Source organism: Macaca nemestrina, chromosome 5, assembly GCF_043159975.1.
Source record: "Macaca nemestrina isolate mMacNem1 chromosome 5, mMacNem.hap1, whole genome shotgun sequence".
Classification (NCBI taxonomy): Eukaryota; Metazoa; Chordata; class Mammalia; order Primates; family Cercopithecidae; genus Macaca; species Macaca nemestrina.
This window is the reverse complement of record NC_092129.1, coordinates 141,603,761-141,620,460: the sequence shown is the minus strand read 5'-3', so window position 1 is coordinate 141,620,460 and position 16,700 is coordinate 141,603,761. Positions and strand designations below refer to the sequence as shown.

Here is a 16,700-nt window from a genome sequence, read left to right as displayed (position 1 = left end):
TCTGTGGTAATAATAAGAATTCCTGTCTGCCTAGATGGTAGGTTGGTATTTCTGGACTCTAGCCAAGAAAAAGCTAACTCTGGGGATAGAATGATAAAAGCCTCAAGCACTAAAAATATACATTGCCGAATCTCTTTTTCTAGCTTTGAAAAGTTGTGGCCTGCTTGTCCCTCTGTTGACTGGTCATCTGGACCATCGTACTTGCTGTGGCTACTTCTAAGACAATGTGTAGAGGATATTGAACCTTGAAACTGCCTTTCCTAAGTAGAGAACAAGACTATTCAACAACTTCTTTGCTGAAGCACTGAGGACATTTGTAGTACTCCTAAAGGGAGAGCCAAACTAGAGATTTTCAATCATAGACTTTGTGACAGCATTTGGGGAGCTGAAAGGTTCATGTGTTTCATCCTAGGAGGAGAGAGTGGGGGAGAGAGAGAGAGAGAGAGCATGTACACCCATATGTTATCATAGAGCACGATTCTCCAGTGGATGGATACCTGGAATGGATCATTAAGATGAAGAGAGTAATTCACACTCTAGAACCTTTAACAAGCACTGAAAGGAAGAAGCCTGAGATTTGGTCCTTGGCAATTTCTGGAAAGCACTGATCAGTCACGCTGTCCTGAACAGAGTCCAAGTTACCCACTAAAGCTTGAGGTGGATGTTGGCTTCACTCCCGCAGCACAATGCTGGCCCTAGAAAGCGAGCATTTTCATTCTTCCCATGGCAGCTGATTCTTTGGTGCCAGTTTTCATGTTTTCTCCATAGGCCTTGTGCAGAAAGGTTTTCTCATTGCATCCGTACTGTGAGAATAAACTGCAGACTAGAAAGAAACATGCCTGCAGGGTCAGGAACTGGGCCACTGTTCCCAGAATGGGTTGTGCCTCAGAATTCTATTTCTCTTTTAGATGTTGAACCCTGAGAGAACTAAGATGATATTTCAGAAGAGTTGGCTGCCTTCTCTGGAAACAAGGGAAACCCAATAATTCTGAGGAACATTGGGGGTCAAATACCAAGAATAAAAACTGGTTCTTTGACTTCAGCTTAACTGTATTAAGACAGAAATTAAGCCCTCTAAAAACACCACAAAGAGAGATCATTGTAATGATAGAAATAGAGGTACAGAGCTATGCAAAGGAAACAGGAAGTGAAATCTAGTCCCAGGGATCTGGTAATCTGTCCTGGCTTCCAGATGTCAAAGGGCTGATCCTTTGGTAAGCTCACTAGAAACTTCTGGCTCTCTACAAGAGTTTGGGATATTAATGTTATTCAGTAAGTCCCAAGTTTTTCAGAGGATAGATTACTAACAATGAGGAATTTATATTCCTTGGTTAATTTAGGAGTCTAAGATGCAGAGTTCAGAAAGAAATTACTCAGACCTAACTGAGTGCTTAAGCCGCCAACAGTTAGAAGATGCTATTTATTTGTGTCTGTAAGTTTGTACATAGTAATGCCAACCTTGTTGCTGAATTTTTTATTTGTGGGGGATGAGTTTGAATTTTGTTTGAAATGCTTCAGTTGTCATTTTGTCATTGCATTTCAAATAGCTCATGACCCTTTTCTTGTGGTCACTTTAGCACACCATAGTAGCCCACAAAGTGGGGGCAGGGTATTGACATTTGGATTTTTTCTTTGATTCTAGTTCTTTTATTGATTTTTATTTGTGACTGTAGTGATGACTTCACAGATGGAGAAAGAGTGAATGGATGAATGAATAATTGGTTTAATGCCTAGTTATGCAACTTGAGTGCTTTTTTTTTGGCAGGATAATTTAAAGTGTATATATTTTAACTGCACTGGTACATTGAACATGTCAGTGTCGATGCCACTGGACCAACAGAGCATTTTGTGGCTATAGGGTGCCTGGTAATAATGTCTTGATTTTTCTTTGGGACTCAACTATATCGAAGGTTTTTCCCCCAGCAGTATGGGGGTGTACAGGTGATCGATCATTAATGTCATTGCAATTGTTATTTTTTAAAATAAATTTATAAAAATAACCAAAAAGTAATGTGACTTTTGGGGAATCTGCAATTCCTGGGTTCTAGGTTGTGTTTCCAGTGTTGAAATTGTGACCTTTGCCAACAAGACATGTCTGCATGGACGGTGTCTCTGTAAACAGTATCTAACTTGTAATGTCTGGGCCTCTTAGCTTTATCTCCCCTTAATTTCTTCCCTTTTGGCCCTTCCACCCTGTTGAGGAGATATTTTCTGTCAATTGCAGGCTGATCATACATTTGATGCTACTACTGAAAGTGTTTATCAAAATGTGACGAAAATTGGCCCTTATCACAAAAACAGCCTTGATTAAGTATTCTAGAATTACAGGTAGTGAAGATATACTTTTTACATTTTGTTAGATTTTGTTTTGGCAGAACACCAAAACAAAAGTACTTTTCTGATGGTTAAAAATCCACAGCATGCTCACCTTGTTACTGTTTTACCTTAGGGTCACTGGTAATCTAAGCAACAAAAGACTAGAAGCCTCCGATATGCCATTGTCACACACGAGAGACAAACAGCCCCGGGTAGCATTCGTGATGAGAGCAGGAGACCTGCCCTGGCAGATAAAAGGAGAAACTCACCACAACAATGAAGGAAAAGGACTGACAGTATTCGATAGATTTAGTCAAACTGTGCTTGAGGTTTGGCTTAGATTTATGCCAGTAGAACCTGTCCTTAACAAATTCAGAGATGACCCAAGATTCTACTCTGTGGTATGGGGGAAAGACCTCTCGATATTTATCTCACATCAACGGCTTTACCGCAGGAGCGTCTACACCTCTCCCGTTTCCTGTAGAAAAGACAGCTTTGCTCCTTTGAAAGCGCGGACTGCAGCACCTGCAGCCCCTTCTCCCCGCGGAACTCGGCCCGCGATGGTTGTGGGAAGGTGGTGGGGCGGGGACTGCAGCCGCTTCCGATTGGCGTTGCCCCAAGGAAGCCTGCGCGGATTGGTTGGCGGCAGGACCCCCAACAGAGCCTGCCATGAGGATTGGCTGCTACGCTGCTGGACCCTGTTTCCGGTACCTGGGCGGGCAGTTATGGTGACTGGCAGGCGGGATGCGAAGCTGCCTGTGTGGCCGGTGGAGGCCCGCTTGGCGGCACTGCTTCCCGACCTACTGGTCTTTCGGAAGCCCAGGGGATCGGAACCCGAGCTCGCCACGGCCCAGGGAGTCCTCCTAGGCGTCCATGTGACGGGTGAGGGCGATGGCCGGCACTTCAGCCTCCTGGCCTGCGGGAGAAGCGGCCGTTGGGTCTAAGCCCCTGGAGGCTGCGACGGTTACAGACCTAGCCTCCCGCGAGCTAAGGCACAGTTTAACTTTGTCCCGCGGCTTCCGCAGGAAACTTTGAGGGTCTTCGTTTTAGCGTGGGAAGACATCTTTTGGGATGAACCAGCTCAGCCCTTGAGCTCACCTCAAAGATGATGAAATTGAAACTCAGAGGAAAGGATTTTTACAGGACCACGCAGCGGGCTGTGAACCCGTGTCTCCCAACCCCGAGCAATTTCTATTAAGCGTTCTGTTTCAGTTATTTTATTCTTTCAATTAATTCATTCTTGGCGTCGTTAAGTATGTGCTTGCCATTGTTCTGGCCGTAGCTATCTAGCAGCCACTCCTAGAGTTGTTCATTTAACAAATATTTATTCTGTGTCAGGGATATGAAGATGGGTAATACCAGGTGCCTGTCCTCACCATGTGAGTGATTCTCTGGCCAGACGTGAGGAGGGATCCTGTTGTTTCCCATAGCCAGGCAGCTGCCTAAGAGGGTGGGGGAAAGAGCTGGCTCCAGATGAAAAGGGCACCATCTCCAGCTCCTGGAAGCAGAGAGGGTGGTCCTCTGGATTCCCAGTGGCAGCGGCAACCAACCTGGCCCTTAGTAGTTTCTAAGTTACACCATGTTAATGGATAAAGGAATTACTCAGCTTGAAGAGATCTGTTTCCTTTACACCAGGCTGATGTGTGGGGAGAAAGGGGCCAAAAAGTTAGGATTTGGAGTTAACATGGTAATTTCTGCTTTGTTGGTCAGGGTTTACAGCATTAATGGACAGGTTCAGCCTGACCTGCAAGTCGGAACGTGACATGGACAAACTGGCCCACATCTTCAGTTACTACATTAGTGACATCGTGGAGCGTGAGTGATCATTGTAGGGTAACAAGGTGTGGTGCTGGGCTCCTGAGGGTTTATAAAAGAAGGTGACCAGAAGTACTTTAAAACAGGTACTAAAGGGTCATTCCTTTAGCATCATTCATCTTTGGTTTTTTCAAGTTGCCACTGAAAAGCTAGACCTTTGCCTGTTATCTGCCATTCTACCCAGTCTTACATTCTATTGACTCATTGTTCAAAGGTGGGGCAGGAGGAGCTAATTTACTTTGCACATTTGTATTTTATTTCAAAATAAAGTGTTCTAACAATAATGTATCTCAAGTGTGTATTTAGACCAAATTTATAAAACATCTTTTTGTTCTATTATTATATTTTGATCCTGTGAGGAAGGAATAGGATGTTTTCTTATTTTCTGCCATGTATTAAGCTTTTAGATATTTGCCAAATTTCCAGTATCTGGAAGAAAACTCATTTGTGCAGTACCCATGTTTTGAGTACCTACTCTGTGACATGGACTGTAATAGGTGTAGGCGGGGCAAGAACCCACTCTTGGACTTTTTGGTTAGGCCTACCCAACAGAAATTACTCTGACCTTATACCTTTTAGTACTTAGGTAACATTCTCATCCTTTACTGACAGCTCGCTATATGTTTCTATCCATCATTCTGAGATTCACCAGAATAATTACTTTGTGGCATCTCCATTAAGAATTTGATTATTTGACTTACCTCTTATCCTTAAGGAATACATATGGAAGGGTGTTTGCTTTTTCTCATAGGTTTGGATGAAGGGGAAGATAAAAATTCTGTATCGTGTATGTACTCTAATACCAGCAACTGCTGGGTACTAGAAATACAGGGCAAAGTAAGACAGAGTACCTTCATTTAGTTTCCATTTTAGTGGGACAGACAATAAGTAAACAATAATTGTAGCTTCTACATTCTATTAAGGAAATAAACATAGTATAGTGGTATTAAAAAAACAAAATAATTTTAGGATAGGGGAATGTATGAGACAGGGTGGTCATAGAAGTCTCCTCTGAGGAGGTATTATTTAAGCTGACACATGAAGGATGAGGGGAACAGCTTGTGAAGAACTAGGGGTAAAGCATTTCCGACAGAATACCAAGTGCAAAGGTCCTGAGACAGGAGAAAGCTCAGCACACTCCAGGAGCTAACAGAAGGCCAGTGCAGGCCAAAACGTAGCTTGCAGGGTGAAGAGTGGTTTGAGGCAAGGTTGGGGGTTGGTAGCTATGAGATCACCAAGCTCTGTAGTCCATAGTAAAGAGTTGGAATTATATATTTCTGTATAAAGGAAAACTGGAAAGGTCTAGCAGGGGAGTAATATGATCTGATTAACACTTTAAAACTGATTTTGGCTACTGTGTGGAGATTGAATGCTGGTGGAGAGTGAATTTAAGAATAGAAGCTGGAAGAGACAATTGTCCTGGAAAGATGATGGAGATTTGGTCTAGAGCAGTGGTTCTCAACCTCAGCTGTGGTTGCCTGAGGAGCTTTTTGATTGTTTTATTCTTTTTTCTATATTTTGTTTTTTTTTTTTTTTTGGAAGAGACTGGGGTCTCAGTATGTTGCCAAGTTTGTCTTGAACTCTAGAGCTTAAAAGGTTCTTCTGCCTCAACCTCTCAAATAGCTGGGACTACAGGTACCGTACCACCTTGTCTAACTAAAAATCTTAATGCCTAAGCTTCACCCCAGGCCATTTAAATCAGAATTTCTTGAGGTTGGCCCAGGAATAAGATCTTTTAAAGTTTCATAGGCAATTCCAATGTGCAGTCAAGACTGAAGATTGTTGGTGTAGAGGTATGGCAGGGGAGCTGCGTGGGGTAGATTAACCTGAAATATATTTTGCAGGTTCAACAGACAGGAGTTGCTAATACATTAAATTTCAGTGGGAACTGGTGAGAAAAAGGACTCAGTTTTTTGGCTTTCATAAATGAATTGATCATGTCATTTACCAAGACAGGAAAGACTGGACATTGAGAAAGAAAATCAAGAGTTCTGTTTTGAATATGTTGAGTTTGAGATGCCAGTAAGTCTTTCAAGTGGGGAATGACTCCATTCAATTGGAGAATCCAGCTATGATTGAGCCTGGAGCTCAGAGAAGAGATCCCTGTTAGAGATGAAAATGTGAGTTGATGGCATAAAGTGGGACTTAAGAACCGATTGAGTTCATGTTGGAAGAGCGTAAATAAAGAGAAAGAGCCTTTGGCTGAGGCTTGAGGAACTCCAGGGAAGGATTATGATAAGGGAGAAAGAACCTGAAAAAGAGACTACAAACAGCCAGTGAGGTAGGATATTGTGGTGTTCCTGAAGCCAAAGGAGAGGTAGTGTCTCTAGAAGAAAGCTGCAGCTAGCTGGGTTGAAAATGACAGCTGTCAAGTACAGTGAGGTCAGAGAAGTATTGAATTTAGCAAGATTAATGCTGTTGATGACCTTGATAATTTGAAGTAGTGGAGATGGAAGTCAGATTGGAGTAAGCTGAGAAAAAGAATGGCAGAGAAAACATTTATGAGGAAAATATATGTAGCCAACTTTTTGAGATTTGGGGTTTTGTTTGTTGTGAATATAGCAGGAAAAAAAAATGGAGCTAATAGGCAGAAGAGAAGGTAGAGCCAAGAATATGTGGGTTATTTTTGTGTGTTTTGGTTTTGTTTTTTGCTATTGATGAGAATGTTTCAGTAGAGAGATTAGGAACAGTGTGAAGTTCTCAAGAAGGTAAAAGGGGATAAGATTCCTATCACAAATGGGGTGGCTTTGAAGAGAGCAGGAATACTTCCATTTTAGAAAAGATGTATGTAGGTGCAGATAGATTTGGGGAGAAAATGACTAGAAGGAAGAAGGAACCTGAGTCTTGGAGTGAGCAAATGGACAAGAATGACATGAGGATAAACTCAGTAGGCCATTCTTTTGACCATATATGATTCTGCCCTGATCTGGTTTATATCTGATTTTGACTCATTTTCCTCTCTCTTTCTTACTTGATTTCAGATGTTCTCTGTTTTGGAGGGGATATCCTAAATATCACAGGTATTTTTTCAGTTTTTCTAAATACATAAAAGACTGTGAGTGAGGAGGACTATATTTAGGTGGAATTCAGCATATTGGTTTATTCAGCATTGTTTGATTAAAAGGTACTGGATACCAAGATGAGGAAGACATAGTCTGTGCCTCAAAAGATCCCCCAGTCTAATGGAAAAGCTTTGCCCAAATTAAACTCTCACATGCTTTGCATTTTTGTTTAGATTGAAGGACAGCAAAATAAGTGCCAATAAAGCATTCTTGAGAAAACTAATGAGAAACTTGGTCATTAATAGCAGAAGCTAAGCATGAGATGGGGAGGAGTCAAGCATGTCCTATCTGGAGAACTCAAGATCACTAACAGCTGTATGCCCCGGAGTTGGCCTGTCTCCTTATTTAAACATAATAAAACCAGCCATCAAATTAGATATGAACTTGAACCCACTTTTTATGAACCTTTTGCTAGTACCTCTCCTCCTCTGTTAGTATACTGGTGGAAGGAAGATTACCAAAAATATCCTTAGGATCATTTAAACTTCTACCTAGTTATGTTTTTATGTACTGGATGATTTTGAGGATCTGAAGCAGTATTTTAACCTAGCATAATGTATATAACCAAGAAACCTTGCCTGATAACTTACATAATATCCACACTGGGTCAAGTTGATCTTCTACGTTACTGGGACTTTGCCCTGGACCAAGTAAGACTAGATATTTGGTCCCCGTCAGCCTATCCTGTGTCTCTGCAGGGAACATGCTCCTGGCACTCTGGAGAGTAGAACAAAATCAACTGAGTGACATCATTACCTTGGTGGCAAAATGCAGTCTGGAGATACAGGAGAAATTTGGGATCTATCACACCAGAGAAGGCCAGGACCTGCAGTTAAAGATAGGTAGTACCTCCTAAAAGAGTGATCCAACTGGGCGGGGGGGAACCCACTATAAAAACCTCAAGATAAATGATAAACTGGGAAAAAAAATATTTGCAATTCATATAGACAAAGGGTGAATTGCTCTACTAGGGAAAGAGCACTTAGAAATCAAGAATAATACTCTTAAGAGAAAAATGGACAAAGGCCATGAGTAAATTGTATATAGACAAGGAAACTCATGTCTTTTAACACGTCAAAAGATGATCAACATTCTTAATAAGAAAAATGCCAATTGGAAGTACACTGACTACCTTTCTTACCTATAGATAGGCAAAACTTCAGATGCTGGACAATGTACTCTGGTGAGTCTGAGGAATGAGCTTTTTCTTACTGTGAGTGAACAATGGTATAAGGGTGACTTGGCAATCTTTATTATATTTATTTTTATTGTCTTTATTGTACTTTTTATGTCAAGAAAAACTAAACCATATAAAAATATATATTAAAAAGTCTTGTTTTCACTTACATACCATCTATACTATTTACTCTTACAAGTACATTTATTCCTTAACCTCACAATCCTTCTGGACATTTATCCTATAGGTATGCCTACACACATATGAAATGTTGTGCGTGCAAGGTTATTGATTGTAATATGGTTTGTAATTTTAAAACATTGAAAACAACTTATTTATAGGAGACTGGTTAAGTAAATAATATGTATACTCAATAAGATTATCTGCAACTTTAAAAAAAATAAGATGTCTTGACATGGCAGTATCTCCAAGATATAGTTAAGTGAAAAAAAGTAAGATACAAAACAGCATGTTTAGTATGCTACCATCTGTGTAAGGAGGAAAATAGAAACACTGGAAAAATATACAAGAAACTAATAAAATTACTAATATCAGGAAAATAGTAAAGATGGGCATGTAGGTAAAGCAAGATTTTAAAATATATATTCTTTATAGTTTAGTTTTTGAACTATGTTAGTGCTTGACAGAATCAAAAATATAACACAATATAATAAAAGAAAGCTATATACAGAGGCCAAAGTTTCACCAAGGGCAGAGTCAGGATTGGAGGGGAAGTTCAATACACAAAGCTCCTTCACAAGGGTTCAGAAACCTCTTTAAGGGCAAAAGTTGGCTCCAGCTGTTGTTTTATGTTTTGAGGAGCAGTGGTAAAGAATTATATTCTGTTTTATATGGCATCTCTTTTGTCCTGCCATCTTTCATTTCTTTTGGTTTTTGTCTTATTAAGGATAATTGATACTATACATTGGCATATTTATACACTTTTGAAACCATCACCACAATAAAGATAGTGAACATACTTATCACTCAAAAAGTCTCCTTGTGCCCCTTTGTACATTCTTCTTCCACTACTCTCCTTCACCATCTTCAGACAGACAAAATGTCCATCTCCAGGTGTATTACATAAGAGAAGGAAATCTGGGGGAAGAATTTTTTTTTTTTTTTTTTGAGATGGAGTCTCGCTCTGTCACCTAGACTGGCACGCAGTGGCGCGATCTCAGCTCACTGCAACATCTGCCTCCAGGGTTCAAGCGATTCTTCTGCCTCAGCCTCCTGAGTAACTGGGATTATAGGCACGCACCACCATGCCTGGCTAATTTTTTTTTGTATTTTTGGTAGAGACGGGGTTTCACCATGTTGGTCAGGCTGGTCTCGAACTCCCAACCTCGGGTCATCTGCCTGCCTCGGCCTCCCCAAGTGCTGGGATTACAGGCATGAGCCACCGCACCTGGTCGTAAGGTATTGTTATTTTTTTGTTTGTTTTTTGTTTTTCCATTCTTTTTTTTTATATATATATATATACTTTAAGTTCTAGGACACATGTGCACAACATGCAGATTTGTTACATATGTGTACATGTGCCAAGTTGGTGTGCTGCACCCATTAACTCGTCATTTACATTAGGTATATCTCATAATGCTATCCCTCCCCCTCCCCCTCCCCCCACCCCACAACAGGCTCCAGTGTGTAATGTTCCCCTTCTTGTGTCCAAGTGTTCTCATTGTTCAATTCCCACCTATGAGTGAGAACATGCAGTGTTTGGTTTTTTGTCCCGTAAGGTATTATTTTTAAAGGTTAGCTCACCTAAGACTTCTGCAGCTGAGGGCAATAACAAGATTGGCATGATGCATAGAGCCATGTGGGGATTCCAGACCCCTCCTGTTGCATAGTTTCCCAATTGAGTTTGACTATTCTCCATTTATCTCATTTTTTCTGGATAGGTCTGTCTGCGGGTCGGATTTCCCAGGTTATTGTTGGAGATGAGCGACAGCAATACCTCTTGGTGATTGGGCGGGATGTAGATGATGTCCGGTTAGCTCAGCGTTTGGCTCAGGCAAATGAGATTGTCCTATCCTGGAACTGCTGGATGCTCTGCGAGCAGTATATGTTTGAAGTGGAAATCATGAGGGAGGATGAAGCTGTGAAGGTAGGAGGCTAGCTTCATCTATTCACATCCTGAAAAGGCCTTCCTATTACACAGGGCAATGCTCTGATAGTGTTCACATATTGCCTGGCCAAACCAACGACCATTGGAACTCAATTTAGGAGGGAGGCTGGGAATATTCTCCTATGAAGATGGATGAGGTAGAACAGTGAGGCTGAGGAGATAAAAGGCAAACAAGGGTAATAGAATCCTCAGCCTTTCTTGTGTGGGGGCACAGAATTAAGCAGTTTCCTTTCTGTAGTTAAGAGATATGCGGATCATTGACCCATTTGATTTTGATGAGCATTTTGACAAGTGCCTCGATTATCTACCACATTACCGTACAAGTGCTGGTAAGTTACTTTGTCCTTTCTACCTAAGCCCCAAATTTTAAACATTAATTTTCCACATGGCCAGGGACCTTTTATTTTTCTTTTCTCAGAGACTCTAAGAACTGCACTGGAATTGGATCCACACTCTGATCTTGACCAAAAGCTGCGGAAACACATAATGAAAAACCTTTTGAAGAAGGTTATTTCCTAGTTCTTGAATCCTCGTATAGTCTGTGTGTGTGTGTGTGTGTGCACGCGTGCATATAAACAGGTGTACAATTGTAAGTGACAACTTTTTTGTATTACTCAGTTAATCTCCAGCACCCCATTGTAATTCCAGCAGATTTACCCATCTGTGCCAACATAATACGGTGATGAACATGTCTTAAACCTTTAGCTAGATTTCTCAATCCTAGAAAGTAGAAACCATATTTGTTTTTTAATTTGTTCTTCAACAATTTAGTACACTGTAAGAAGGGTATAGTGTGTATGTTTGGTAAATATAAGTTGACTGATTGTATATATATATGCATATATGTGAATTCCTTAGTAAGAGTGTAATGACTAATGGATGTGTCAAATTAACTCTTAGAGAGTAAATCTTGACAGATTTCATCAGTGAATTCTGCCTAGTCAGTTTTAGTTCCAAGTGCATTGGGTTGTATATCTTCTATACTGAAATTTCTTTTAAGTTTTTGCTGAGACCCTTAAGTTATTTTCTCATATATACCATGAAATACATAATGAAAATGCCTGAACATGATGCTGATAGTTGAAAATACAGGTAGGTAATTCAATGTGTCTTTGCAGATTGATGAAGGCCAGCCTGTAGAGTATGTATCTGAATTCCGTACGGTGACTCTGGTTTTGGTCAGCCTGGAGTTCCACAAGACAGCGTGGATGTTGCATTTGTGTCATCTTATCCAGGAGTCTGCCTTATACATCTCCACAGTCATTGAGAAAGGGGGTGGCCAGCTGAGTCGGATCTTTATGTTTGAGAAAGTAAGTACAAGGGAACTTGACCCATCAGCATTAAAGGTGAGTGAGGAGTGATGTCCTCCCACATAACACAAGTGTAAGTCAAATTCCCTGCTACTTATTTTGTAACAAGCTATATTACATTAAAACTTCAACTAATGCTAATTAAGAAATGGGATGTTCTTGTTAGTTTAATTTTCAGGGTTACTGAGGGTTACTCTCCATGTCATTTTTTATTGAATTCTTGTTGAAGAATCCTTGTGAAGCATAAAGAATGTTTTTCTGGTTCTATTAGTAAAGTAAATGTAATCAGGTCTTTCTCAGATAATTAAGGATCTTGAAAAAAAGCAGAATCTTAATACTTGACATTATAAGTGATGAAAATGTGGGCAGATAGACTTAGCTCAAGGTATATACTAGAAATTAAATTTTTGAAAAGTTCTTGATAGCAGTTTTTCTTGTGTTTTAAATTTCAGCTCTTTGAATAGTGAAATCAAGATTTTTTAAATGTCTACATTGCTGGCCAGGTGCGGTGGCTCACGCCTGTAATCCCAGCACTTTGGGAGGCCAAGGCAGGCAGATCACGAGGTCAGGAGATCAAGACCATCCTGGCTAACACGGTGAAACCCTGTCTCTACTAAAAATACAAAAAAATTAGCCAGGCATGGTGGCGGGTGCCTGTAGTCCCAGCTACTTGGGAGACTAAGGCAGGAGAATGGCATGAACCCAGGAGGCGGAGCTTGCAGTGAGCCGAGATCGCACCACTACACTCCAACCTGGGCTACAGAGCGAGACTCCATCTCAAAAAGAAAAAAAAAAAAAAAGTCTATGTTGCTGTGGCCCAGAGTTTCCATTTTATGAATCATGTAGAATCCTATATTTCCAACAGGAGAGTGTTCAAGGATAGGGTCTGGGTTCATTCAGGGGAGCTGGTTTAGTTTAGGCAAACCATATTCCTTTCCCAGGTAAGTGTCTCATTTCTTTGTTTGTCATCTATCCCAGGGCTGCATGTTCCTCTGTGTTTTCGGCCTTCCTGGTGATAAGAAGCCAGACGAGTGTGCACATGCCCTGGAGAGCTCCTTCAGCATCTTTAGCTTCTGCTGGGAGAATCCTGCTAAGACCAAGTAAGGAGGAAGGTGGGGCAGAGAGGAGCTTCTCAGGCCCCAGGGGCTCTTCAGGCAGGGTAGGAGGCAGTAACAAGTGGCAGGGATTCAAGTAGTCCAGAATTTGCCTAATGTGAAGGGAACATGCTAAGGAAAGTGAGCAAACAAGATCTATTAAGAAATCACCAGATACAGATCTCTGTACTGAATACCCAGGGGAAATAAAGATACATTCCCATTCAGCGGGTCAGGAAAAGGAGAGAAACAGAACAAACATACCAAGATTCAAGAACACTGCAAAGGAACAAGCAAATGTGTAAATTAATATGATGCAAATAACATCCCTGTGGAGAGGATACAGAATAAAGGCTGCCTGTCTACAAGAGAGAGTATGAGAGAAGTTGTGGAGAAATTACCTAGATAGTAAGGAACCATAGCTGATTAGCGCTGTCTTGGCTTTCATTCTGGGTCTTTCACAGATCTTATTGCCTTTTCTGGCCCTTAAACTGAACTGATCTCCCTCTTCCACATCCACCCCTCACCGAACCACCTTTCACAAAACCTAACCCAGATGAAGGTATAGAAAAATCTATTTTCCCACTAGTTGCATTATGATAAAGTTGGTTGGAAGTTTTCGATTGACTTTTTAAAATAGAAAGCTATGGAGAAAGTGTGTACATGAATGAATTTTTAAAATAGTTACTTCCAGTGTTAACATTGAATCAGATTGGTTTGCTTGCCATAACTTAATTCAAAATGGATAAAAATTGTATCAAACATGTAAATAGTGCTTTAACATTTATAGAATACTTTAGTATATGCTACCAATGTGAAAATTTGTATCCCTCTTTATTTTTTGCTGTTTTTTAGAGACAGAGTCTTGCTCTGTTTCCCAGGCTAAAGTTCCGTGGCACAATCACGGCTCACTGCATCCTCAACCTCATCCTTCCAAGTAGCTCAGACTACAGGCACACGCCCCACACTGGGCTATTTTATTTTATTTTTTTTTAGTAGAGACAAGGTCTTGCTATGTTGCCCAGGCTGGTTTCAAACTCCTGAGTGCAAGTGATCTCCCACCTCAGCCTCCCAAAGTGCTGGGACTATAGGTGTGATGCCCCTCTTTTATACATTAAGGAAATTAAGGTCACAGAAGAGAAGTTACTAGCGTATAGCAGAGCTTTTAATGAAACCCAGATCTTCAGTCTTCAAATCCTGTGTTGTTTCATTACTTATCCCCCAGCTGCCTCTTATAAAATGCAAATGTTCCCCAAAAGAATCAAATATGCTATTAATGTGATATAATTATAGATACACACTCATAGAATGTTAATATTGGAAAGGAATTTAGAGATGATCTGATCCAAGCCGTATTTTAGAAATAAGAAAGATGCTACAGTTGCTTAATAGATGCTCAGACTCTTTGCCCAAGGCAAATACATGTTAACACTGTTAACACTTCTTTCAGGTTTGGTGGGATCTGCAGATACTCCTACATCCTACCTCCCAGTCTTGTCTCTAGTGTGGATATGCTGGGCAGTATTAGTCAGGGTTCTCTTAGAGGGACAGAACTAATACATATATATATATATATAGTTACATATAATTATGTTATATATTATATAGAACATATATATATATTTAAAAAGGGGAGTTTATTAAGTATTAACTTACACGACCACAAAGCCCCACAATAGGCTGTCTGTAAGCTGAGGAGCAAGGAGAGCCAGTCCAAATGCCAAAACTGAAGAACTTGGAGGTCGATGTTTGAGGGCAGGAAGCATCCAGCATGGGAGAAAGATGTAGGCTGGAAGGCTAGGCCTGTCTCCCTCATTTCACATTTTTCTGCCTGCTTTATATTCGTTGGCAGCTGATTAGATTGTGCCCACCAGATTAAAGGTGGATCTGCCTTCCCCAGCCCACTGACTCAAATGTTAATCTCTTTTGGCAACACCCTCACCCAAACATGCAGGATTAATACTTTCAATCCTTCAATCAAGTTGACACTCAGTATTAACCATCACATGGGCCATCCCCTCCAGTGCTGGTCTGTTCTGTTCTTGAAGTTTGTATTGCCCTGTGGCCTTCAAGGGTCCCACCCTTGGCCCTTACTCTTAAAAGAGTCATTTCTTTGGCCTTTAGAGACTGTCTTACAATGCCCTTAAGAATGTCTTCTGTCGGCCGGGCACGGTGGCTCAAGCCTGTAATCCCAGCACTTTGGGAGGCCGAGACGGGCGGATCACGAGGTCAGGAGATCGAGACCATCCTGGCTAACACGGTGAAACCCCATCTCTAATAAAAAATACAAAAAAAACTAGCCGGGCGAGGTGGCGGGTGCCTGTAGTCCCAGCTACTCGGGAGGCTGGGGCAGGAGAATGGCGTGAACCCGGGAGGCGGCGCTTGCAGTGAGCCGAGATCTGGCCATTGCACTCCAGCCTGGGTGACACAGCAAGACTCCGTCTCAAAAAAAAAAAAAAAAAAAAAAAGAATGTCTTCTGTCACTCTTAGGCTGTAACTTGGTCATTTCCATCTTATTTAGTTTAGAATATAATAGATGTTAAGAACTAGACGGGGTATTAGAGTTCATCAAATTTGACCTCTTTAAAGAAACTAAGATCCAGAAAGGTTATGCTGCTAAGTCAAACAGATGTCAAAGCCTCAAAGCTAAGTTTCAAGGTCAGTGATTTTTTTCCTTGAAGATAATTACTAATTCAGTATCTCCCAAAGTGTGTTTGTTAGAATGTTATTAATCCCTTAATATGCTCATGAAAAAAGAAAAGATTTTCATGACCAAATATGTCTGGGAAGTGTCGCAAATTATATTTCCTTCTTCAAGGTTCACAATGAACATTAACATACCAAAGGTTCTGAGTAGTGTTATGGGAAAGAAATGTGTTACATTTAGTTTTAGTCAGCATTTCCCAAATTTACTTGGTCATCAAACACTTTTCTCCAGAAAGACCTATAAACATCCAGAGGAGCTAATGTTCTAAGGAAGATAATTTTGGAAATGCTGAGCAGATGCTAAAGCTTCAGAGGTTCCTACATGGCCTCGGTAGCAGATACCATTGCTCATTTCTCTCTGCATCACATCAGCTCTCAGACCCAAAACTACTTTCCATGTCTTCTTTTTCAAAGACCCTGTTCACCTTGAGACATCCTCTGAGTTCCTCTTTCTAATCTGAGAAATAGCTTCAGCTTTTAGCTCACTTAGAGGAAAGATGATTCCCTGAGTATTTCTTCAGGATATTTTTGAGACATAGGGAGTGCAGTCTCAGAATGTCATTATTATGGTTTTTCAGTACCAGAAATACTTTATATACAATTACATGTATCAAATAAAGAATACATTCTTTATCAATGCAGAAAGGTTTTAAAGGAAAGAAGGAATATGGATTGCTGAGAAAAGCAAGGAGGAATTATAAAGTATAATAGAAAGAAATAAGAAATAACTAAATGATAAAAGTATTATTTGTTCATGATTGACTTGTTAATAGCTGAATTTCTGGCATGCATAAATGCATTCATTCAACAAGCATTCCTTGGACACAGTTATGAGCCAGGCACTGTGTTAGTGCTATGGACATAAAGAGAAGTAAGATTTTACCAGTTCAGCTAAGTAAACAACTAACTTTAATACAATGAAATTGAAGTGCAGAAATAAAATGCTATAGGAGTTACAACAATGTGCTATGGGAAGAAATGGTTAATTCTCCCCAGAGGCACCAAAGAAATCTTGACTATAAAGATGACTTTTGAGACAGGTTGAGAAGAAAAGTAGTTCAGCAAATGGAGAAGATGGGAAAGGGTATTTAG

At 40.5% G+C, this 16,700-nt stretch overlaps 1 protein-coding gene across 39 annotated transcripts in view; it reads left to right on the top strand.

The window, feature by feature from the left end:
* Positions 1-2,867: 2,867 nt before the first annotated feature.
* The window catches only part of LOC105489643 (adenylate cyclase type 10-like), a 39,186-nt gene continuing 25,353 nt past the window's right edge, over positions 2,868-16,700 (top strand). For 34 of the 39 annotated variants that reach the window (XR_011623729.1, XR_011623730.1, XR_003019811.2 and 31 more), the window contains exons 1-9: positions 3,032-3,198; positions 4,027-4,131; positions 7,113-7,151; positions 7,892-8,035; positions 10,272-10,477; positions 10,737-10,827; positions 10,917-11,005; positions 11,617-11,808; positions 12,787-12,908. Coding sequence is in view for 26 of the 39 variants with exons in the window: in XM_011754624.3 (XP_011752926.2) it covers positions 3,042-3,198; positions 4,027-4,131; positions 7,113-7,151; positions 7,892-8,035; positions 10,272-10,477; positions 10,737-10,827; positions 10,917-11,005; positions 11,617-11,808; positions 12,787-12,908 (1,145 nt within the window). In the remaining 13 variants the exon portion in view is untranslated. The other 5 variants (XM_011754627.3, XM_011754626.3, XM_011754629.3 and 2 more) reach the window with 5 other exon arrangements.